Raw genomic sequence first — 25368 nt, 5'->3', positions numbered from 1 at the left:
GGGCATACGTAGAAAATACGTCACATTTGGATGCAGATTGCAATATCAAATTACGTAATTTCTTCAACGTCATTTCAACGTAGTTTAGCGACATCTATAAGACGTCTGTGCAAAGTTGAAATCAGGTTTAAAATAGGTCGTGTGGATGTCCTTTTGGCGCCTTATATAGATCTAGTTTAAACCAATTGTATATAGGCTACTTAATGATCTAAAATGACAAAAATAATGGTGTTGTGAAATCATTGCATGAAAATTCTCAATATAGTAATCAAAATATTGTGTCCTCACCCAGTTTGTTTTGGCTGATTTAGGGACAGCAAAAATATTAGATCCAAAGTCAATTTTGACGAATGCATGTCACAGACATTTGAGAACTATTTTATGGGTTTCGTTGAAAAGTTGAATAATATGAGACCTTTAAGAAAAAAAGAGAAAACAAAGCAAGCAAAAATAAATAAATAAAATAACAGTGTCCTCCTGCTTTGCAACGCTTGAATGTGAGTTACACAGGGGGGTGTACTGCACAATTCTCATATGCATGTGTTTATCCAAACAACAATGAACAATGTTTATAATCATATGCATACAAAAGTGGTAGTGACAGATCACTGCAGCTTCGTAACGAAAAGTATACATGTGGCTATCAGAAAATATCTTAGTAAAAAAAAAGCAGCATCTTAAATGTGATTTACCATGAGCAGATTGATTAGAAATTAAGCTTGCGTCCTCTGACGACATGGAGGTGGAGCTACGCAGGTGGAGTGAATTTTTGACCACATACCGTCATAGCCGAAACTTTTTAACTCTGCAAAATGAATTCTTATGGTATTTATGAGAACTCCCATGGATTCCAATATCAATCTGGTTATTAGAACTTTCGCGAGTCCAGAAAATTATTTGTATATAGGTTTTTTAATAATAATAAAAAACTAAACAAATAAAAACACAAGAAAAAATATACATAGGCATACACAGTAAAAAAAAAAAAAAAGTAAAAAAAAAAATGTTAACGTAGCTACATGTTTTTGTATGTGCAATGGTAAGCATGGAACGTCATATCAACGTCCATATTAGGCCATAGTTAGACGCCCATATGTCAATGTATTTTGGCGGTCAGTGGACGTAGAAATGCGGTCCTCGTCCATTGGACGTCGGATGTTTAGTGGGCCTTGACTACTAGTTATCGGTATCGGCCTTGAGAAAAACATATCTAACATGTCTATCACTACAATCATATAATATAAATTCAGGGGCGGAAAACAATGCAAACAAATCCTTTTGGCTTGCCTTGCCCATAGCCATTTAAGTTTGAGATTTTTATTCCATGGTAGAATCATATTTTTCTTTAAATTAAGGTCTAAAATCTTACATATCTATTTTATATTAATTCAACCCCCAAAACATTTGAGTGAACTCCTGCCTATTTGCCTGTTTTCTATTCACAAAGACCCCCCCCCCCACACACACACACCTGTGGAACCTATACTTAACTTTTATTCAGAGAAATACACTTAAATTTTCAGATGTATTTTTATGCCCTCTGATCTAAGATGGAGCATGTTTCCTCCAAATCCATGGCTAATACGAAAGTAGTAATTGGTGTCAAGGAAGTATATTAGCTTAGGCTTAGTAAAATATTTCAGGATGAGTAATGTTAAGAGATGAGTTTGAAATGATATTAAAGTGTTTTGGGATCATAGTAGTTTTAACTATTCATACTGGCCATTCAAAACATTTTGGGTAGGTATTTGCAGTAGGGTTCGGCCCCTATTCCCGACGAATATTGAGGCTTTACTGTACTACTGACTTGCCTTTACTTTGACCAGTGCAGCCACTCTTTTCTTAGAGTTCAGGCAGGACACAAATGGCTGCAATGGAGCTTAACCACATGAGGACTGGTTTGGCAAGTGGCCATGTGTTGCTAGAGAGAAGGCCCGCATGCTTGGATATATTAGCGGGGGTTTGTAACCATCGTGATTAAGCAGCCGTGCTCCTACGGCCCCTGAAAGGCATTCTAATGGTTTTGAGCCAAGTGGATAGGAAGTAGCACAGAGCAGAACCACGTGGTCACCAAGTGAAGAAACTAGTGGACAAGTGTGCCATTCACCAGTTTATGTACACTGCACACAACAGCGCTGTTGGTTTTCACATTTAACACACACGTTTATTGTGGACATAACACTCACAGTTCTCGATGAGCGCAAGTGGCCTTACGTTTTGGCGTTGTCAGTGACAGTAGGTTATTGCCAGAGAATACAATTTTACAGTCAGATTGAGCCAGAGCTAATGTGACAAATGAACCATATCCCACTTGATCATGTCATCTTTCACACACACCCTTCTCCTGCACCTGACTGGTGCCAGTGTTGTGAAAGGCCCTCGTCATAAATTCCTCGCCTGTGTTGGCAGGTGTTAGAGGCAGGGTGCCCAATGTAGCTCCAGGGTCAGAGCATGCGCGCTTTCCTCTTGTATGCATATGAACTTGCATTCTAGCTGCATGATACAGTAATTTACGCAGAGCAAGGTGTTGCGGTAGACACAGTTAAAGGGTTCAGATGTCACACACAGGAGTGCAGAACTTTGGCCTTTGACCCAGGAACAAGCCTCGGAGGTTAGTGTGTCAAAGTATCGCCCCCGAACTTCAGCTCGTGAAGTATTTTGTTACTCTTTTGGCTGCTGCCACATGGCCAAAAGCTAGAGAACTTATGTGCGTGTGCGTTTTTGTGATGTAAATTAATGCACAGTGGTACCTTGACTCAGCGCTCTATTGGATTTATATTCATTTCAACATTTCTTCAATGTATTCAGGACCCATATCTTTTAGTGACTAGTGCCCTAACTTACGAGTTTTTGTGGTATGAGCCATCACTTCCTCTCTGGTGCGAACCAAACTGTGATATATGAGTAGATTCAAATATGCCGCTGCTGGAGTAAAGTGAAAATAAATATTAAGTAATACCCTTGATGTGGGCAAGGAGAGTCACAGTCGCCAATATACTTTCAGCCGTTTGTTGAATATGACAAATGTTACATAATACACAAATACTACATTACACACAGTAATTACACTTTACAAATTAGTAGAATTTTGTTTTGTTTGTACACAAGGCAGTGTATTTTTTTCTTATTGAAAACATTTTTTTTTTTTTATCAGGATCTGGAGGAAAGTGTGGATATTGTTATTTCACCGTCTGAGTAAACTAAGGTATAAATGGAGCAGCTCATCATGGTCCATGGGCCAGAATGCTGTGAGCTAATCAACAAAAAAGTCAAAATAAACACAAATGCAGTGCTACATGGATAATGAATAATTTTGTTAAAGTTCAGCTTTGGCGAAGGTCTGTACTTTCCAGAGTGCCAAATTTGTTGATGTAAAGTTTATTTTATGTTTTCAGTTTTCATGTATTATGCTAATATAACCCTTCAAGAGGAAATTAAACTTACATTGTTCTTTTTGTTGCACGTCACACAGAGAACTAGATCAAAGATGTCAGAGTAAAGGGCCGCACAACGACAGTGCTCGCTAGCGGTGGTGGTTTAATAAGCAGAGGTGGGCAATTTACAAAATTTTGCTGGTCCGTCATTGGTCAGTGACCTGGGCACCCTTCAGTCGTCATCCGTCGGTCATTTTTTTTAAAATCAAACTAAACCGCAAATCGTCAGTCTGCCATTTTATTTTAACCAAGCTTCCGTTTATCATTTTGTCAACACAATTTTAGAACCGACAGGCAAAGGTGATCATTCCGTTTGTCATTCGCCGTTCATCAACAAAACGTCAGTGACGGACTGAAAGGTCCGTTGGTGCTTGACCCGGTTAGTGACGACTACAATGACTGACAAACCCCAGTTCCGTCAGTGCTTATCCTGTCTTTTTTTTAAGTCTCCCGTCTGTCAGAAAAGAATTCAACACAAGTGTTTAAAGTTTCAAATTTTAAAGTGAGTAAGCTAATAAGATGTTTTCATCACTTAATGCTTTATTCTAAATGTGGCTGGATGATGCCTTACTTGGCACTGCCAAGCGAGTTTTGAGCTAGCTTTCTTAAAATGTTTTTCGCACATAATGCCATCATTTGTATATGCAGTGACGTGTAAGGCTTTTTTCTAGTGGAAAACAAGTTTCAGATTTGACTGGGCCCTGTGTGTGCAAGACCCCTCCCTAGTTGTCATTTGGTGAAATTGCACCTACTATGTTTTCCACCCATGTCCTTCTTCTCAGAGCTCCTCTGTGTCTATTATTGGAAGCTTGCATAAGGAAGGCTACTGAGTAAAGGGGGGAATGAGGCTAAACATGGTTGGCTGAGGAATGTGAGTGAACAGCACTGTTCACTTGTACATTCACCAGCAGCTTTGCCAGCCTTTTAGTTCAACATACTTACTGTAACGCTCAGTGCCTGGACAAGGGATGTCTTTGTCCCCCATTCTTTGGTCACACCCTGTTATGCTCCCCATCTTGTTCCACCTTTTCCTTCTCCCTCTCACTTGTATGACCCAATATATAGTAACTCCAGGTTCCCTTTGAAAAGAGAGCTAGTAAGATTGGCTGGTCAAACTATCCATCTTTCATCTTTCCTCTGTGTGCCGATCTTTCTCTCCGTGAAAGAACTCTGGTGTCAGAGGTTTATCCTCAAGTTATCTAATTTCTAATCACCCAGTCCGTCAGTAAAACACACAATTGAATGCCTAAATAGATCTCAAGTCTCATTTAGGCCTTCATATAGCATCTAGTGTACCTTATTGCGTGATCCAAATGAGGTTAGTTCTAAAAGCAGTCATCAAAGGACTTGCCAAGTCATGTGATACAGACCTAATCCCATATGAACTGTGGCTCCCATTCTACAAGGTGTTCCTTCCTAAGTGGAAAGGAGGCAGGTATATGACCGAGGGAATCATGTTAAAACACTCTGAATGTGGAAATGATGTGTTTTTTGGGTCTCTGACTGCCTCAAACTAACCATTGCAGAAATAACATGATACTAATGAAAGGGCAAATTCCACTTAAAATCTGAGAATGCTTTATTTTCCTAGCTAGACAGTAGTCATTGACAGTGGAAAAATATTAATGATGATGTTCAAATCCCAGTTTTTAAATGACAATTATCTGCTTATTTTGCTTGTCTTACTATAAACCAAGTAACCCTTACAGGTTGGACTACTTAGTTTAAGATATAACTTTATGAACAGCTGTATAAACTAGACTAAGTGCAATTTCTGCAGAAATTGCGTGGGAATGTTGGAAGCTGAATGTTAATAGCTGAATGCTAAAATGAATGCTTATGAAGGAAATTGAAAGATAAATTAAGTGAAAATTACACATTTTTAATTGTAGTTAAATGCCAAATGAATAAAAACAAAAATTGAACTGCAATCTGTCTAAGCAGCATTCCCACAATAAAATGTGAATTCATGTAGTGCCTTTGGTTCAATGTATAAATGTGTCAATGAGTGTCCCTTTTTTTCTTATGAATTAATTCTCCTCACAAGGGTAATAAAGAAATCTCTCCAAAAATATTATTTTTTTCTTCTTCTGTAGACTAAATATACTTGATGTTGACCAAAAGTTTGCATTCTCCTGTGGTAGTTTTCCAAGCATTCACTATAGATTCTTGTATGTTATTTATGGATACAGTCAGGAGCCTGCCTTGGCCAGTCTGAAACCTTCCACTTCTTGCACCGGATGGGCTTGTTTGTTGTAATGGGTCATTAATAGCGTTGTTTCGATACCGATACTGGTATCGGCAGGGGCCCCGATATTGCATTAAAACAGCGGTATCGGTATCGGTGAGTACTAACAAGTAACATGCCGATACCATTCATTCTGACGCTAATATAGGATTTTGGATGCAGCATCTTGTGTCTTGCTCATGCACGACATTCACTGATGTGTGACATGTTCATTGCATGCCGAACTAAGATATCCTATTGACCCTTGAATGCTCTGAACCAATGGCAAGACAGCTTTTTCATGTTGAGAAAAAAAAACTTAGTTATGGTATCGGCATCGGCCGATACTGCAAAACTGGGTATCAAATTTAGTATCGGGGGGCCAAAAAACGCTAGTCATTAACCTAGTGCATGATGAATGCTCTTCCAAAGGGTTTAGTTGGTATTTATTTAATTTATAAGGCAAAATGTTTTGTCGAATTTTAAGTTGATTGAGTTGTCAATCATCCAGTAGGATTAGCAGTGTAGTGCTAGTGTTACCAAATGATTATGTAAATTCAATACGAAAGGCCTCCTTTTTAACTTCTCTTTATTATCTTATTGTCTTTGTAGATGTTCCTGACCTTCCAAATAGTGTTGGATTCTCCCCTCCTTCCAGCCCAAACCCAACTAAGAAAAGCAGCTCCATCAACTGGTCATTCCCCGACAAGATCAAATCCCCACGCACAGTCAGAAAAATTTCCATGAAGATGAAAAAGCTTCCAGAGCTGAGCCGGAAACTCAGCGTGAAGGGTCAAAGCAGCAGTAACAGCAATGGAAGTGGTCATTTGGAGCCCAGATCCCATTCACTTCGAGCTACAGGTACGGTGTCTGAGGCCACTTCCCAAAGTTCAGGCCCTCAACGATTGGTTGTATCTGGTGCTGGGCTTGCCAGTCGAAATGTGATCTCACGCTACCACTTGGACAGCAGCGTGTCCACGCAACACAGCTTCAATAAGAAGAAAAACAATGGCAGCTCCAAATCTGCCAGTAAAGGTGGATACTTAAGCGATGGTGATTCACCAGAGCTAGTGGCTAAATCTGGGAAGCATAGTTCTGTTGAGGGCAAGGGAGGCAGATATAAGGACACAGAAGGACCAAGTGGAAGCTCCAAACTAAATGGTACCGATTTGGACATAGACGCTTTCCGACATTATTGCTTCACAGAGCAGCCCAAATGTAGCCAGTACATCTCTGGACTGATGAGCCTGCACTTTTACGGTGCTGAGGACCTCAAACCACCTCGCATTGACTCTCGTGACGTCTACTGCGCCATCCAAGTGGACTCAGTTAATAAAGCACGGACTGCGCTCCTCACCTGTCGAACTACCTTCTTGGGTATGGACCACACCTTCAACATCGAGCTGGAGAATGCCCAGCATTTGAAGCTCGTTGTGTTCAGCTGGGAGCCTACTCCAAGGCGAAATCGTGTCTGCTGTCACGGTACAGTGGTCCTACCTGCACTCTTCAGGGTAATACGTTCCCACCAGCTGGCAGTCAAACTGGAACCTCGCGGCCTTATATATGTCAAGTTGAACCTGATGGAGCAGTGGCAGAACTCCTTGGATGGAGGACCACGCGGTAACAGGGAGCCCCAAGTCTTTGGTGTGGAGGCATGGCGGGTGGTGGAGAGAGAGGACACCGGACTCTTGGTGCCGCTGCTTATAACCAAATGCATCAATGAAATCGAGAAACGGGGTTGCCAGGTGAGTCCAAACTCTTGCATCCAAACTGTACAAATTCAGCAAGATTAATTTAATCTCGTTTTTACTACAAAAACAGATGTTTAAAATGTCTTTTAAGTAATTTGCTCCCAAAAACGTATTAAAACATTCTATTTTAAATATTGCCATGGTCCCAAAAACGTATTTATCCTTTTTTAATGCTAGAGCATACAGAAGGCTTTGATGCAGCCTCTAATCTGAAGAGGTCTCTTAAAGCAAATAGTAGTTATTACAAAAAACGGCCAGTGGGTGGCAGCAGAATATAAGAGATAATCCATGTTTTAATAGTTATAGAACACAATATTCTGTGAAATTTGCAAAATCAGTCAAAATCCAGTAAAACAGCCAAGACCAAAGGAGGTTGCTTCAGTAAAAATGGCTGGGAGTGAATGAGTTAATCACATATTTTTACCTTCTATGCAAAAACAAATGTCTATTAGATTTAATCTTTGTGGATTACCATGAACAGATGGATGACTGAACACACTTTTCATCAAAAGGACTAAAGTGTATAAAGATGCATACGAGCTCAGTTCATGTCCTTATACTCCATGTAGCCTAAAGCAGGAAACATAAATCTATTTTATAAGGCAACAAGGAAGAATAGGGACATTAGCTGTCCTGTATAATGCAATGAGTAACTTGCCCTGTGGCTGTTGATCACAGAACGTTACAAGGAAGGGATGGTTGGGAAAAGGAGCTGCACTCCATTTCATGATCGGCTTCTTGAGGTCATTTCTTGTTATTCAGAGAGAAAAAAAGCATTAAGCCATAAGAAACTGCTCATGTGATGATGATGGACTAGTGGAGTTTTTCCTGGGTCAAGTGATCATCTAACACTCACCATCCACCCCAGCACATTTTTTGTGCTCTATGAAAGCCAGCAGCAGTGTTCAGAGAGAGACTAGAGAGACGACAATGTTTCTTCTAATTAGGAGTCAGTGACAGTAAAAGTGTTTGGCCATTGTTCACAACATCACCCTAGAGGGGCATGCCAGGGGCAGCGGGTGCCTGGGGCCAACATTAGTGATGATGTCTCGTATGGTTCTCCTGTTAGCTGATAATAAAGCCATCATTTTTAAACCCTGCCATGCATGTCTTTGGAATGTGGGAGGAAACCGGAGTACCTGGAGAAAACCCACGCAGGCATGAGAAAAACATGCAAACTCCACCCAGGAAGGCTAAAGCCCAGACACCGTGCTGCCCGAGAAGTTATTAAATGACAGAATTTATTAAGAAATCATTCAGTCATATAAACCAACAACTAATCATTTGTACAACAACCAGTGGCGAAAACAATACCAAATAACCGTCATGTGTTTTTACTAATTAGTAATTACATTGCTACAAAAATTTCAATTGCTCCTGGAAAAAAACAGCAGTGATACTGTACATGTTTATTGTAATATAACTTCAGAATCAATGGGGCACTGAATGGCAGTCTTATCTGGAGGTGATTGTAGACAATCATGACAGTCACTACTTCAGTCAGAGCAGGTTTCAAACATTGGGACTCTTAGGCTGTTTTGAACAGTCTTGCTATTTTGTTCTTAAATGTAACTTTGGTTCTACTTGTTGCATGTCATTGAGCTTGCTTTCTGTCTTTTTCAAGAAGCTTTCCAGTAAGTTTTAGATGTGTGCTTCACTTTGTAGGATCACTGGGGTGAATTAAATGCCAGAAATACGCATTATTTTTCTCTTTCTTGTCATTTGGCTGTGCTGCAGGCAAACAAAGTTGTGGTTATATTTTTGTCCTCCATTCTCTGTGGCCTGGTACCAAATGAACCATGCCCCGGAGATTTGGGACCCCTGCTATGGATTAATTGAGTTACATATATTATAAGAATTTTGGCTCATGAATAAACAGTCTCTATCTTCCATGAAATGCGTAAATTTGTACTGTTAAAATCAATTGTTTTTCAAATGTGGAGAATTTATGTGAATGGGTCAATGAAAAGAGAACAGTATTTAAATAGTAAAATGAATTCACTTACATTTTGGACAATGCGTAGCACTGTTATGAGGTTCCAGTTTGCTTGGATTTCCTATGTTTATGTAATTCATTCTGCTTTGTCTAGGTTCATTGTGATTCCGCCCTGTTCTTGGCTGTCTCTATTTTCATCCCTACCCTCTGCCCCTAGTTGGCTCCTGTCTTAATTACCAAAATATTGTGTTCAGTCAGTATGACTGTCAGTATGACTCAGAGATCAAGTAGTACTAGTAACAAGTAAAGGATAGCCCTTGGGCTATAGGCAGACAGAGGCTAGAAGAGAGTTGAGACCAGATCCCATAGGAATCTGCATGTTGTGTCACTAAAACACGCAAGAGCGGACACAGAGTGCAGTGTGGTTTTACACATAATTTTGCAGCTCTTTGAAGCAAGCTGTTAGTCAGAGTCACTTAGATTCACATGACCTCAGGCCTCTACAAGCTTTTAAAATGCTGGATTATTGTGGGCCTTTTGAAAAAATGTCCAGTAATGCCTATCTCAAACATTGAAGTTATGAACACCTAATGTCCATCTAAGATACTTTCTTTTTTACTTGAGAGCAGTACAGTACATACTGCCCCACAAGGCAGTTAAGGGTGCACATAGTAGTGAGTAAAAAACACGTTCAAAGTCATGAAGAGCACTTGCGCCTGTGCTATTAGGCAGAGGGAAATAAGCTTGCATGGAGGGCCACGCTCCCTAGATTTGATTCTTTGTACTATTTCAATAACAACATAGCAACATTTGTTTTCGTTGCAAATGGTGTTGGTCTGGTCTCGGTATTAAACTTAAAATGTATTGGTCTTGCCTCAGTTTTGGTACACTCTAGTCTCGATAATGTCTTGGTCTCAGTTAGTGTGGTGTAGGGCTCGACCGATTAATCGGCCGCCGATTATAATCAGCCAGTTATTGTCCTTCAAACACCGGCCAAAACAATCAACAAACGATTATTTTCCCCTTAAAACGTTATCATCGAAGAAAACCGACGTTTCCGACGCTGTGAAAGTACCCTGAATGCACCATTTTGCTTGCGTAGCATTAACAACTAGCAAGTGTGTAGCGTATGTTATTCTGTTGTCCCTAAGTGTCCTTTAAGCGGTTTAATGACACCCCAGTTGAAGATAATTGTAAAACTAAACACACGACAATAAGAATGACATCCACTGTATATTTAAATACAAAACATGCTTTGTTTTTAAAACATTGCTAGTCTAGTGCTAATACTAAAAACGAATTGTAACAGGAAAGTTAGCATCGACTTTGGGAGTGTTTTTCCTTCAAATAACAAATATTCACATACATACCCACACGTAAAAGAACACTACGCAAAAGGCAAAAAAAAGTGTGTAGGGTATCTCAGTTCTCCAAATCCGTCTCAGGCCCTGTCCAGATGGAAGCAAAGCTGGCTTCGTTCCTCAAATAAATCTCGTACACACAGAAGCATTTCAAGACTTGTGTGTGTCCAAAAGAAGACGCTGAGGACATTTAACAACTGTAATGTAAATGCCAAGTCGGGAGTGGCACTGTAGCGCAGCCACAGGGAGTTAACGGAAAGCGTAGAAGAAGAATCAGCGAAGAAGACAAACACTTTTGTGTCTTTTCTTTATTGCAATCTACAGAACAAACATGGCTTTGCATGTATCAAAACAACATGAAAAAGACAAACACAGGAGAAGTGACAATGGCGGGTGATTCAAGTACGACACCGCTTGTTGAACATGGGAATAAAGAAGCAAAACATTTTGCTGCAAAAGCATAAGCAAGCTAAAGAGGCTGCGCAAAACGACTACGACACAGCTATCCGCCATTGTTGTTGACAGACTGACGGTTCGCGCGCAGTCACGCGACAATTGGCGCATACGTTATCAATCTGCGACCATGCGTAGTCATCGAGCTGCGACCATTACGTCATCACTGGAGGAGTATCCTGCCTATGGTGTCCAGACGGACGCGTACGGGGCGCGTTAAGAAATCTGTCCACTCTGGAGCCCGGTTTCAAAAGTGATTGGCTTCAAAAGTGATCGGTTTCAAGCTCCGAAACCGCGCCATCGTGTGGACGAACAGCCTAAACGGTAAGAAACTTGTGAGGATACATTGAAACTGGCTTTCGTGTGGACGGGGCCTCAGAGTGCTTCGGAAAACTAAGACACCCTACGCACACACCCATTAATGGAGCAGTTGAGGGGCACGAGGGTGGCAGTGCGAGTATTGGGACACGGTCTATAATGTCGCAACAGTAACTGGAAACAGCGAAGGTGTCAGACTTTCGGAAGTCGGAAGTCCGTGCCATCTACCCCATAGTCCTTTGTCTAGCAGCCAGTCCAGTGTGTAGTCATCCTTTCAATTAATGTCAGCTGTGATAGGCTTCAGCACCTGCTATGATCATGCACTGGCTAAGAAGAATAGAACAAGGATGGATGCATTAAACTATAATTTATCAGCCCTCCATCACTCAGATTTGACTCATCCACTTACTAAATACATAAAATATCTGGTGACATACAAATAAAAATACATCTACTGTAAGCGATCATCTAAAATCATGGAAATTCTATTTTTGTTGAGGGAGTATTTGATCTCTTGAAATTACGCAAGTGTACCTATAAGCGTTTCTAGTAATTATATGTGGACCATCAGATTATACTTTTGAGTCACAAGTAGAGATGCATTCTAGTGACTCTTGGTGCATGTTAATACTGTGTCTGAACAGAGCCACAATTTGTTGGAATTACGTTTGGCCCACAGTCAAGACCATTAATAGTCAAAAGTCAAGCACCCATTTCCTTGTTCCTTTGTGGTACTGATAGTTCAGTCATTAAAGTGATTTCAGACTAAACACAAATCCCTCTGATCCCATCATTGGTCTCAGCAGCCTCCCAAGAGTCCCAATGCTTGTTGAAGAAACTTGTTTTGTTGGCCCTATTCTACATACAGGCTTGCTCCTGCCTGTCATGTTGCTTGGCAGCCGCAGTGTATGGAGTACAATCCCTCTTTCGCTAACAGCTGCTACCCGCCTGTGCGCCACTCTCCCCTACACAATCTTTTTTTTTCTGAATGGACTTGTTGTTCATTGTGCCTCCTGACTTCTGTTTACTTGCACACAATGCTAAATCCTCAGCTAATCTGTCCTCGTCTCTCCCACTCGTGTGAGGTTTAAAAAAAGCAGTTCAGCTCAACGCAGTGGCTTTGGAAATAATTTGACTTGGAGAGACATTCTCATGCTTCTAAACTACAGCCTGGAAAGAGCAGTAGCATGGTTTAAATAGAAATTTTTTTTATTTTTTTTTGGAACCGGGTTCAACCCGCTTTCACAGCCCACTGACTTAACACGTTGCTCGGGCAACCACACCAGTTGGTCAGCCATGCCTTATACCAGACAGACACATGTAGGAGAAATTATGGTATGTCAGTAGCCCGCCTTAATCCTAACATAAGAAGACAACTGGTGCCTGGTTTCAGTATCAAACGTCAATGTCGGGATAAAATTGTGCAGACTTTCACTCTCTCGAGGCTTAGGTAAGGGCACATAGATGGTTTGATATTGGTTTATGTTTTCATTTTAAAGCTGTTGGATTTTTTTTTTAGGTTTCGGGTTTGTCCCAGGTTCACTTGAAGTGGAATGTGATACTTGGAATTAGACATTACTGAAACCCGAAATCAGAAGTAAACAAAGTGGTGCCCGCGGGCCCCCGAAGGTCCAAATGAATAGACCGCTGGCCTGTTCTAAAAAATAGCTTATCAGTGATTAGTCATTGTGATTTCCGAGCAATGATCATTTGAAAATATAAGCACTTGCTGATACTTTGTAATACTGTTTTACATGTTGATATTTTTCTTTTATACATTGTTAACACTGTGTATAGTGGAGATGGTGTGCTACTGACTTCGGTGGGGAGAACACTTTGAAGACCTCCTCAATTCCACCGACACGTCTTCCTTTGAGGAAACAGAGTCTTGGGACTCTTAAGTGGGCTCTCCTATCTCTGGGGTCGAAGTCACTGAGGTACTTTGAAAGCTCCTCGGTGGCAAGGGCCTGGGGGTGGATGAGATCTGCCCGGAGTTCCTAAAGGCTCTGAATGTTGCGGGGCTTTCGTGGTTGACACGCCTCTACAACATCGCGTTGACATCAGGGACAGTGCCCCTGGATTGGCAGACCGGGTTGGTGGTCCCCCTTTTAAAGAAGGGGGACCGGAGGGTGTGCTCTAACTATAGAGGGATCACACTCCTCAGCCTCCCTGGGAAGGTCTATTCAGGGGTGCTGGAGAGGAGGTGTGGCCGTGGAACAGTAGACCAGCTCTACACCCTCGGCAGGATCCTCGAGGGTCCATAGGAGTTTGCCCAACCCGTATACATGTATACACTTTATACATGACCCCCTGAGGGACACGGTCGAACGCCTTCTCCAAATCCACAAAACATTTGGAGAAGGTGTTCGACCATGTCCCTCGGGGGGTCCTGTAGGGGGTGCTACGGGATTATGGGGTACCTAGTCCCCTGATACGCCCCTGCACAACTGATGTCAGAGTTTGGTCCGCATTGCCGGAAGTAAGTCGGATTTGTTCCCAGTGAGGGTTGGACTCCGCCAAGGCTGCCTTTTGTCACCGATTCTGTTCATAACTTTTATGGAAAGAATTTCTAGGCGCAGCCGAAGCTTTGAGGGGGACCGGTTTGGTGCCCTCAGCATTGCATCTCTTCTTTTTGCAGATGATGTGGTGCTGTTGGCTTCATCAAGCTGTGATCTCCAACTCTCACGGGGCGGTTCGCAGCAGAGTATGAAGCGTTCGGGATGAGGATCAGCACCTCCAAATCCGAGACCATGGTGCTCAGTCGGAAAAGGGTTGCGTGCTCTCTCCAGGTTGGGGATGAGATCCTGCCCCAAGTGGAGGAGTTCAAGTATCTTGGGCTCTTGTTCACGAGTGAGGGCAGGATGGAGCGGGAGATCGACAGGCAAATCGGTGCAGCGTCTGCAGTGATACAGGCTCTGTATTGGTCTGTTGTGAAGGAGCTGAGCCAAAAGGTGAAGCTCTCTATTTACTGGTCGATCTACGTTCCTACCCTTACCTATGGTCACGACCTGTGAGTCGGAACCGAAAGAACAAGATCCCAGATACAAGTGGCCAAAATGAGTTTCCTCCGCAGGGTGTCCGGGCTCTCCCTTAGAGATAGGGTAAGAAGCTTGGTCATCAGGGAGAGACTCAGAGTCGAGCCGCTGCTCCTCCGCGTTGAGAGGAACCAGTTGAGGTGGCTTGGGCACCTGGTTCAGATGCCTCGTGGACGCCTCCCTTGAGAGGTGTTCCAGGCATGTCCCACCGGCGGGAGTCCCCGGGGACGACCCAGAACACGCTGGAGAGACTATGTCTCCCGGCTGGCCTGGGAATGCCTTGGGATCCTGTCAGAGGAGCTGGTCGAAGTGGCTGGGGAGAGGGAAGTCTGGGTGCACTTCGACATGGTCACAATTGCCTGGGATTGAACCCACAACCTCAAGGTTGCAAGATGACCACTTTACCACTGCTCTATTCATGTAGCATTCACATTTATCAGTTTCCAAGAATTTGATCTCAGTTTCAAAAGCAGTGTGACCCTTACTGTATCTACATGTTGCTCTGTAAAACAATACTCGTATTAGTATATAGTAAAGAAAGTTGTATCGAAAGTTAGACTGCGGGACAGGTACACATTTTAAAAGCCTAGTAGTAATGCAGCGATTCGTAGCCTACATTTAGTCAACGCTGCAGTACAGTACTTCAAACAGCTTTAAAACATTGAGAAAATGTAATCAAGATTGATGTCATTCAGATAACACTTTGTTCAATGTTCAATTTGTTGAATCAGCACATTTTGGCACACTAATTCATAACATTTCAATTGATTTGTATTAAATAAAGATATCCTGTTGAAAATGTTTGCGTTATTGTTAGGAATGAATTGATACCATTATGAGTGATATGTGGAGCTGTGGTATGAGTCGTCACTCATACCGATACCAAGCATTGATACCAGTAGTATTTTGATACATAAAAAAGACAGAATTTTAATAAAAGACCATTGTTCCTTAAAATTGCATGAAATAAATGGCAGTTTTTTTATTCAAATATCTCATTTCTAATTGCTGATTGTAAAATGGCCTCAAGTACTGATACCTTGAATTAATCCCCGGGTATCAGTATCGGTACTGCACCATCCACAATTATGGTATGCATATTATTATTTGTTTGTTCTATCAGAAAATATTTGTTGCTGTCTGGTGCTGCCTTGTCATGTATTTTAACAAACTCTCTCTCAATGAAACATCATTTAGCAAGCAGCCCTAACATAACAGTATATTACTAAATCAACCCATCACTCCTTCAAATGCATTGCCACTTAGATGAAGTAGGACTTCAGGCTGCACTCTTAGGTTGTGAAAATGTCTCTGTACTTTTGTTTGACTCTTGCATGAGCAGTGTATGTTTACTTGACCTAATTTCACATGTGTGGGGTGTGTTTGCAGGTGGTGGGGCTGTACCGTCTTTGCGGTTCTGCAGCTGTAAAAAAGGAGCTACGAGAAGCATTTGAGAGAGACAGTTACGCTGTGGAGCTGTGTGAAAACACCTATCCGGACATCAACGTCATTACAGGTAAGCAAGAAAGTGGGATGGCAAACACCGTGCACCAACACCACATAATGCCATCAACACCAGCTTATTGATAACACACAAAAGGGAAAAGTCCGTTAATAGAAATAAAAGGTGGTTTTAATCAGAAGCATTGTAATATCGTCGCTGTTATGTGAAAAAGCATGTAAATTTTTGTCATCTTTTTACATTTTTATTAGAAGTGTCAAAATTAGTGCGTTAATTTTGAGTTAATTTTAAGTTCCTTTAACGCCACTAATGTTTTTAACGCGCGATTAATGGAAAGCTTGTATTGGGGGAATTCCAGTCTCAACGCAGCAGACACCTGCACGTCAAAATTTTGCAGTAATAAATTTAATAATCATGCAATATTTGTAGAGATTGGGGTCAAGTTGTATTTTACAATTTAAAAAATGTGCAGAATGTCACAAGTTACTTCATGTTAAAGATTAGCTTTTAATATGAAAAGAAAAATGCACTGAGCTGTCACCAATGTCTTACAAAAGCAATTATGCCACCAAGTGGCAGAAAAATTACCTCAACACAAATCACACTGTTTTTTACAGTACAGTAAAAAAAAAAAATTTAAACTCAATTTAATGAATTACTATGAAATTACTGTATCAATGAATAAAAGATTCAGCCATATTTCTAATAGTTTAACATTATTTCCACTTTTATGTTAACAAGAGTATGACAACTTAGAAAAAAACATCTAATTGTACATTTTATTGTACATTTAGAACAGATATAATATTTGTGATTTATTGTGAGTTAACTATTGAAGTCATGCGATTAAAAAATTTAATCGCCTGATACCACAAAATTTTATGTTTTTGGGATAAATCTGAATACATACATCCCAAAAATCTATTATTTTTTTAAAAAAACGTGAAAAAAATGGACGTGTTTTGATAATATTCTATAAGTATTTTTAAAGTAAATTTAACTTAGTATTGTGCTCAATACTTAAAAATGTGATTACATTTTTTCCAAAGGCAATATTTGTCTTGGACAAGGAAAGGGGCAAAGGCAAAGCAATCACATTGCCAAATACAAACATGCTATGAAACTATAGTCATGTGTCTCTTTAGTATGATTCAACATAACACACAGTCCAATCACATATTTTTTATTTACAGATATAAAATATACATTGGTGACTTATACCAAGTAGTTTAACTGGGCACGTTGTTGTACTCGCCCAGTGCAACAAATAAAACACTTCCAACCCTACAAAGCATGTCTGAACTAGCCTGTTTGCACCACATAGGTCAGCACGCGTGTGTGATGTTTACTGTAAAAGCATTCCATGAGTCAACATACCAGTATATATCGGAGCCTGAGGGAAGGGCCCACACACACTGTCACTATCGGACTGTGCTGTACATTCTGGTCATTCCTCCTTTGTCAGGTTGCTACATGTTCTCGACTGTCCCTTCACATTTGAGTCAAATCAGGACATTTTTCTTCTTTCTTTGCTCAGTATTACTACAATAATATAAGTGGAAGAAAAAACAAACGTGTAATCTAATGAATTATTCTATCAAGACATTTAAAATTATTGTCACTTGGACTGAGTGATAGCTGCTACAGTGTGACAAAGGGTGGTGGCGGGGGGGCAGAAGAAAGTGACTTACTCATTATTTTTCTGCCAACAAAAAGAGGAAGAGACCATGGAACCCCCTGTTCATTTTGGAGCCGCTGTTGGTTTTAGGAAGAGGCCCCGCATAGGCGTTGTCCTATCATGTCCGCTTTGATCCACATGCATTTGCATGGCAGGGCAAAAAACACAGTTAACAGTTGAGCAGGTTCGAAAAAAAAAGGGCCAGCACCAGTGCGGTTTGTTGGTTTTTGCTCGCTGCCTGAATTTGCTCTGCCAAGCGAGTTGCAGAAGAGTTTGGATGAGTGGAAGAGGGCAGCAACTGGGGGAAGGAAAGCAAATGTCACTGCTTCACTTTATTATACAATTCCTCAACTGTTGTTTCAGGATTGTAAATAGCTTCTAATTTATATTTGTGTGAACATATACTTAAGAAAGTCTGACTGAGTAAGCCAGGGGATGAGCTGAGAGCACTGGCTTGTCACACTGCTAATTTGAAAGCGGAGCTAGTGAAAAGGATTATCCAGGGGTCAGAGTTCAAGCCAAAGCTTGCAAAACATGCTCAGTGCGTGGCACTTCATTGTTTCAAATCACAAGCACATTTCAGTCAAAGTACCACAAAAAGTGTTGCCAACGTGATTTGCACTTTCGTGCTCCATGTTCATGCTGGTTTCAGTCTAGAAGCGCAGTGCGTCTTGGTTTTACCGTATTATAGGGGTGTGCCAAAAAATCGATTCTTATAAGAATTGCGATTCTCATTTAGTACGATTTAGAATTGATTTTAAATGTCCAAAAATGTATTTTATGTAAATTATTTTATACTGTCTTGCCCTTGTTTGTGTGTGCCTTTATTGGGAGCGCTGTTCATGTTGTACCCGATTTAGCCATTTAGGGATACACTGTTAAATTGTAAAAAAAAAAAAAAAGTCAGGATGAAGTTATTCCAATAAAAGTTGTTGTTTTTTTTGTAGCGTAGGAAGAGCATATGCCGGTGAGTAATGTTAAGATGCTTCTCTGTATACATTCCTGAAGCGTTTTGTATGAATAGCACTCTTTTGAGTGATAAAAGTGTCGCGAGTAGCACGCTAATTAGCATTAGCGAGTCAGACTGGAGTAGATCATGGTGATTTTTTGCACGTCTATAAATCGAAGCAGAAATCATTGTCAAGCAAATCATTTTGAATCATCGTTCTGAATCAAACATTGTTCTGAATCAAACATCGATTCTGAAGCGAATTGTGAGACAGTCAAGAATTCCCACCCCTACCGTATTAGTTATCGGTTATTTTGGTTCTTTATAAATAAAATTATTCAACTGAACCAACCAGTCCTGATAGGTGGAAACTGCAATGATGCTTCCAACTTGTTGGATAAGTTTTGAAGAAGCTTTTCAAGCACGGTTTTCTATGCCAATTCCAAATGAGGGGAACTCATGCACAGTTAATCAAATAAACGTTTTTAACACTACCAAATAATTAAAAACTTTTTTAGAAAATGCGTTCCATTGATGAGGAACTGATTTAACCAGTTACCCTTGTAATGGTGCTCTCTGTGTTCCATAAGTCATGCTCCTAAAACGTTATTAGCGGTATTGGCGATAAAAAGTGGTCTTTAATTTGCCCAATCTGACGAGTCTTTTCCATAGCCTGCTTTCTTTCTTTCCCCGCACCCTCAGCAGTACGCCAGTGAAGACATGGAAAGTCATTAACAAGTGCCTCCTTTGTTGCCGAATAAACACAGATGGTATTTGGCTCATGCATGGGGGATTAGCTGAACCCAGAGCAGGCCAGGGATTCAGGCAACCTGTTTACAAAGCGCTCCAGGCTTGCGTGGCTGTCCCAAAAAGTTCTTAACTTATAAATGTACATTTAGGCATCTCTGATGAGTGTACATGTAGTGGAAGTGCACCACTCTACCAAGGTTTGAAATTAGCTTGGAGTTGTTGGGATTGCGGAAAATACGAAGACACAACAACGTTGGGCTTTTGACGTGTCAGAGGACGAGGAAGGGACACACATCCCCTCTGACACCAAACACCCCCCACCCAAAAGAGTTCTGTGGGGGCGTGCAGAATTTAAGGGAGGGGAGCAGGATAGAGAACAAACCCGTGTTTGTTCCCCAGCCGCGGTGTTGACTAGAGCACTGACAAGGGGAGTGACCTTCCACTTTGTTTAAACAAGAGGTTAAAGGTAGCCATGTGCCCCATTGCATTATGTGCCTTGTAGTGTTTGGTGGCACAATTGCAACACTGAAATAGTTTTGACCTGATACAGGTTGTTCCTGCCATTAGCAAAGTGGGAATAAAGCAACAAGTTAAGGTTTTCAATTTGGGCTCTGTGATTGTGTAAAGACCATAAAGGCCCAACTGGCCATTACACTTCCAGGAAGTGAAATGGAAGTACATTCGGAATATGTAGTAGTTAGTAGGTAGTTTCTAAACCAATATCCACTCTTCTGGAAAAAGATTTTGGAATTCCCATCGTAGAGGTGAGCACCTCAGACTTAGAGATAGACCTTTATGTTATGCTGCAGCTCTGCTCGGAGACCAGTTGCCATCTTTGCTGTTTGCTGTGATGGAGTTGAGCTCAAAGGTCTCCGTCAATTTATTCCACTGCAAACTCTTCCAGGCACGGTCCTTGCATTCCGCAGTAGGACACAGTCAATTTCTTGAACAGACCTTCCCCAAGGTCATGTTTACACAAATATGCAATCAGTTAATAGCTCAGAATGTGATATTAAGTTGAATAGTTACGATTCAAGGGGACTAAGTGGTCTAGCTCAATCACTGATTCATTAATTTCCCATGACTTGACAATCACATCTACACACATTTTTCACCGGACGAAAACTTGACTAGAGTAAAACGCTCATTAATAAACAATAACGGGACTAAATCAATATGCGTTTTTATTGACTAATAAAGATTAGCTGAAAATGTACTTCACTTAATACAAACTGGACTATAATCAATGGACATTTTAGCTCATGAACAAAGACGAGACGAAATTATATAATTTTGAAAAATTGTCCTGACTAAAACTAAAAAAACTAAACAAATAAAATTAAGTTTTCTTGGACTAAAAAAAGACTAAAATGCTATATTTATCGGGTAAAAGTTGACAAAAAAATGGATGAGGTTGTGATCAAAACTAAGAAGCGCGATTGAAACTGGACTAAAACCAAGACTACCGTAAATTTAACTAATTTGCTCCCAAAAACATAGAAAAAGCTTCTATTTTAAATATTGCAATGGTCCCAAAAACATATTCATGCGTTTTTCATGTTTTTTCATGCTAGAGCATACAGAAGGCTTTGACGCTGTCATGATAATTGTGAATGGTTGCCAGAGGGTGGACTCAAATGCGGGGAGAAACAACAAGGAGACAGGAATGGAGAGCTATGTGAGGAACTTTATTAAAACATGTAGAGACAGGTGAGTGGACAAGGACTGGACGTGACATGACTGGACTGGATGTGACGGGGTAGACTGGTCGCCATGACTGGACTGGGTGAGATGAGACTGGTCGCCATGACTGGACTGGACGAGAGGAGGCTGGTCACCATGACTGGACTGGACGAGAGGAGGCTGGTTTGATTGTGGCTGGCTTGGCGGAACGTGGGCAACTTGGCAGAACGTGGGCAACTTGGCAGAACTTGGGCGACTTGAAGGTGACGTGGGCAACCGGACAGTGACTGAGAGAACTAGACGAAGACGATGGTGACTAGACTGAGACGAAGATGACTTACTGAGACGAGGACTTGACTTGGACGAAAATGCATGCACAACCTCCACACATAATCTTGATATCAACACCAATGAAACATACCTGGAGAACACAATAGGCTGAGGGCACTGATTGGTCACACACACTGGGAAGGGAAGAAACACACAGGTGGATGTGATCAGACATAACGAGACAAGGGGATAAATCAGGAACACATGACAAACACCAACTACGGACAAAAACAACAAACACACCCATAATAAACAAAACCCCAACCCCTACAAAACCGAAACATGACAGATGCAACCTCTGACCTGAAGAGGTTGTTTAAAACAATGGTAGTTATTACAAAAAACAGCCAGCAGGTGGCAGCAGAGTATACGAGATCAACCAGGGCCATGCTGTAAGCTCTTTTCCCCAGTGTTTTTAACAGGTTTGTGAATAATGATATAACTTAGCTAATTTCTAATGCTAATTACTTCAAAACGGTAATAGATACAAATGTACTTTTTTTCCTGATGAAAGAAGATACTCTAATCTTTCTTTTGGTAGGTTTTTATAGCAATAGAACACAATAGTCTGTGGGCCTTGCAAAATCAGTCAAAATCCAGCAAAAGAGCCGGGAGTGAAGGGGGTTGCTACAGTGAAAATGGCTGGGAGTGAATGAGTTAAAAATGTCTGATAGAATTAACACTAGTTCACTGGTCTAGTTCATCCACTGATTCATTAATGAAGTACCTGGGTCAAACCTATAGCCCAAACACTTTGATTGTGAACAAGCAGATAAATACTGATTTGTCTCCTTGGCTGCGAGAGTCAAGCACCTGTAGGAAAACACACCTGTTCGCCCCTGAGTCCATAACCTTGTGTGTTGGTGTGTATGAACAAAAGCGTGTTTAAGCACTTGCATTATGTGTGTGTCAGGCGCTAACAAGGCCTGAAACACAAAAGTAAACACACACACACTGACTCATAGTAGGCTAATGATTTATTTCTGTGGCTGTGTTCTCGAAGCACTGTAGTACACGTGCGCATTGAATTGCACTTGGATTGTACACTCCTGTAACCAAATTAACGGATTTGCCAATGGACAACCCTTAAGTCAGATTCCTGTCCTGTGATTAAAAAATACATTTTATCTTCACAGCCTAAATCCAGATTGATAACAAGAAGCCAGACAATGTCCACAAAGCATTTCCGTGTAATCTGTTTGAGAAATCTGTTTGTCTTCACAGAATGAATGTTTACGACTCCTTATCACGATTCTCCTCATACCAGATTTCCGACCTAACATGACCAAGATAACCAAAACAGAAGCATTGAAGAATGTGAGAAAAAACATTTTGAAACATGCCACAACATCACCTGTATGCACTCACAAGGCACCAAGGACATGCTAATAGTGGGGCATTTTATGAAGTTTAAAGTACATGTTTGCCTCAAGCCCTGTTAAAATTTGACTTGCTCTCTTGGAGCTGTCAGAGTGCCCATCAAGCTGACAGTACGCTTGTTTGAATGTGTTGTTTTTCTTCAACGCTCCAACTGCATTCCTCAGGAATGCGCAGTCGCAGTGTGTTCACTCAGTGGGGCGGGGGGGTTGCTTTCTAACAGTAAGGAGTTCCAGTTCTGATCAGTAAAAAGTCCTTTTGTTATTGCTGTGTGACGATTGCAAATCTCGCACTTTGTACTGTACCTCTGATCTGACAAGGTGTTTTTGTTCTCACTCATGTATGTTTGTTTGATTGTCTGTCAGTAAGATTACTCAAAACCCACAAGGCATAGCAAATTTGCTAGCGCTGTAGAAACCAAGAAGAGCAAAGCAGCCAATTAATTAATGTCTAACCACATTTCTGATAAAGATTTGTAAACCTTATTCACTTGCATAAATTTATGTTGGAAAGTTCTCAAAAGGTTGTCACTTTATTATTTTAAAAATTGTCTTCCAACCCTGATTATACAGCATAATGTCACCTTGTATGGACAAATTATTATACGTTGATAATGTCTTTTAATTTTTAATTGATGTGTTTAAATGTGAGATATTCCAAATTTGCCCCAGACTTCCCTAGAGTGGTTGTATAATTCTCACCTTCTTAATCCCGGTTTCATGCCTGGAATCCACATGATTTGACTCTTTCTTTTTTTTTTATCTGAGGGTAAATCCTCTTTCTTGTCCACACTTATTTTTATTGTAATGCTTCTATCACGCTTTTTCTGCCTTAATATTTTGTTTGAAAACACCCCCCATTTGGACAAGATATGAACTTGTCATGTACAATATTATTGAAAAAGAATCAGTGTGCATCCCACTGCACTGCAAAATTTGGGTTAATTGACCGCAGTCATTTTAAGCATACAACATTTTCATTCACGTTATTTATTTATTTTGGTTTGCTTTAATCCAAGTGTGATGGTGTCATTGTGAATTTGTTCCAGTCTACATTTTGCCTCTGTGCAGAATCCAAATGCAAAGCTCATCAGATACTTTAGAGCGCTACTGGGAGCTAAATCTAGATTCTTCTTTCGCTTACTAATCCTTTATTGCCTAGTACTTACACCTGCCTTTCTATTAGAAGGGAAGGCAAGAGACCTGAATATGTCTACTCACATTCTTCGCTGATATTTTAGCATATATTTCACACATTCTTTCCTAATGTTGGCCGATTCAAGGATGAGAGACTATCAGTACCAAAAAAGAGCACAGTGAGAAATGGTAACCTTTAGGCGCTCATAAAGAACAGAGCTGGGATTTACTGGGATTAAAAAAGTGAGCCATGAGCGTGTTAAATTGTGCCCTTCGTTATGTTTACTGAGCTTGAGGGATGTCAGTGACTTAATGGTGAACCCGCTTCCTTTGCTAGAAGGCAAAACAGTAAGTTATGTGAAGTTAGGATGCAGCATTGATAAACTTAGAACTTCCTATTTTCAGCAGCCTTATTAGCCAACAGGAGATGAGGTCACTACATTGGGAACGAATGTGAAAAAACAGAGAGGGAGACAGAGTCTACTGTATCTATTTGGTTGCACACCACACCAACAAGTAGACCACATACACATTCAGGTATGCAATGGACATTTGGTCATCAGGAAGCACTTTGAATCATTAAATAATTCAGAGCAATGCTCAGCTATAACCTGAATACCACAAGACAGTCACATCTTTGATTAAATTTAGCTGATGGATATTAACTGATTTGATAAATGATGATGGGGATAGTTGAATTGACAGTAGAGTTATTCACTTGCCCGACTTCCATTCAGCCAAAAGTGTGGGCCTCTCCTGCGTCGCCATGTTTGTTTTACGTCTGCTTGTTTATTTCTGGTGTGTTGTACACTAGACACACAGATTTATATACATGAATATGTGTGTGGGTGGATATATACACACTGTGGTATTTGTGCCTTAGAGACAGAAAATAACCTGAAAATGCTGCGGCGAAATCAATTCATTCAAGTTAAGCTTGCTTAGTGAGTGGCAACATAAGATGGCCGACAATACAATTAGTTCCTGTACTCAAAAGACCAAGATTACTTGCAAATAGTTAACGCGCAGAACACAAACCAATGCTCTTTTCAAAGCAGGTAGTGGTACCCCGATCACCTTTTTTATGACCAAATTTGGGTTGGGGTCTTTAAAAACACGTGTTTACTTGGCTTTTTGAAACCCGAATATCGCCAATATTTGAGTTTTGAAAAGGATAAAATTATTGACTGTATGTAAATGTAGTCACTGACTTCAACCATTTCCCAGATACAGAATGGTTGCTTTTGCATGCTTGCTGAGTGTATGAAGCTGTTGGGATGAAAATCAGCACCTACAAATCCGAGACCATGGTCCTCAGTTGAGTGCCCTCTCTGGGATGAGATCTCCAAGTGGAGGAGTTCTGCCCCAAGTGAGGAATTCAAGTATCTTGGGGTCTTGTTCACGAGTGAGTGCAGGATGGAGCAGGAGATTGACAGAGGGATTGGTGCAGCATCTGCAGTGATGCAGACTCTGTATCGGTCCGTTGTG

At 40.8% G+C, this 25368-nt stretch overlaps 1 protein-coding gene across 1 annotated transcript in view; it reads left to right on the top strand.

The window, feature by feature from the left end:
* The window catches only part of syde2 (synapse defective 1, Rho GTPase, homolog 2 (C. elegans)), a 61872-nt gene that overhangs the window by 20491 nt on the left and 16013 nt on the right, over positions 1-25368 (top strand). The window contains exons 4-5 of the mRNA XM_077584749.1: positions 6274-7406; positions 15905-16031. Coding sequence (XP_077440875.1) covers positions 6274-7406; positions 15905-16031 — 1260 coding nt within the window. The remainder of the gene's footprint in view (positions 1-6273; positions 7407-15904; positions 16032-25368) is intronic.

The sequence above is a fragment of the Vanacampus margaritifer genome, chromosome 13 (assembly GCF_051991255.1).
Source record: "Vanacampus margaritifer isolate UIUO_Vmar chromosome 13, RoL_Vmar_1.0, whole genome shotgun sequence".
Lineage (NCBI taxonomy): Eukaryota > Metazoa > Chordata > Actinopteri > Syngnathiformes > Syngnathidae > Vanacampus > Vanacampus margaritifer.
Note: the sequence above shows the minus strand (reverse complement) of the source record. Positions and strands in the feature narration are given on the sequence as shown.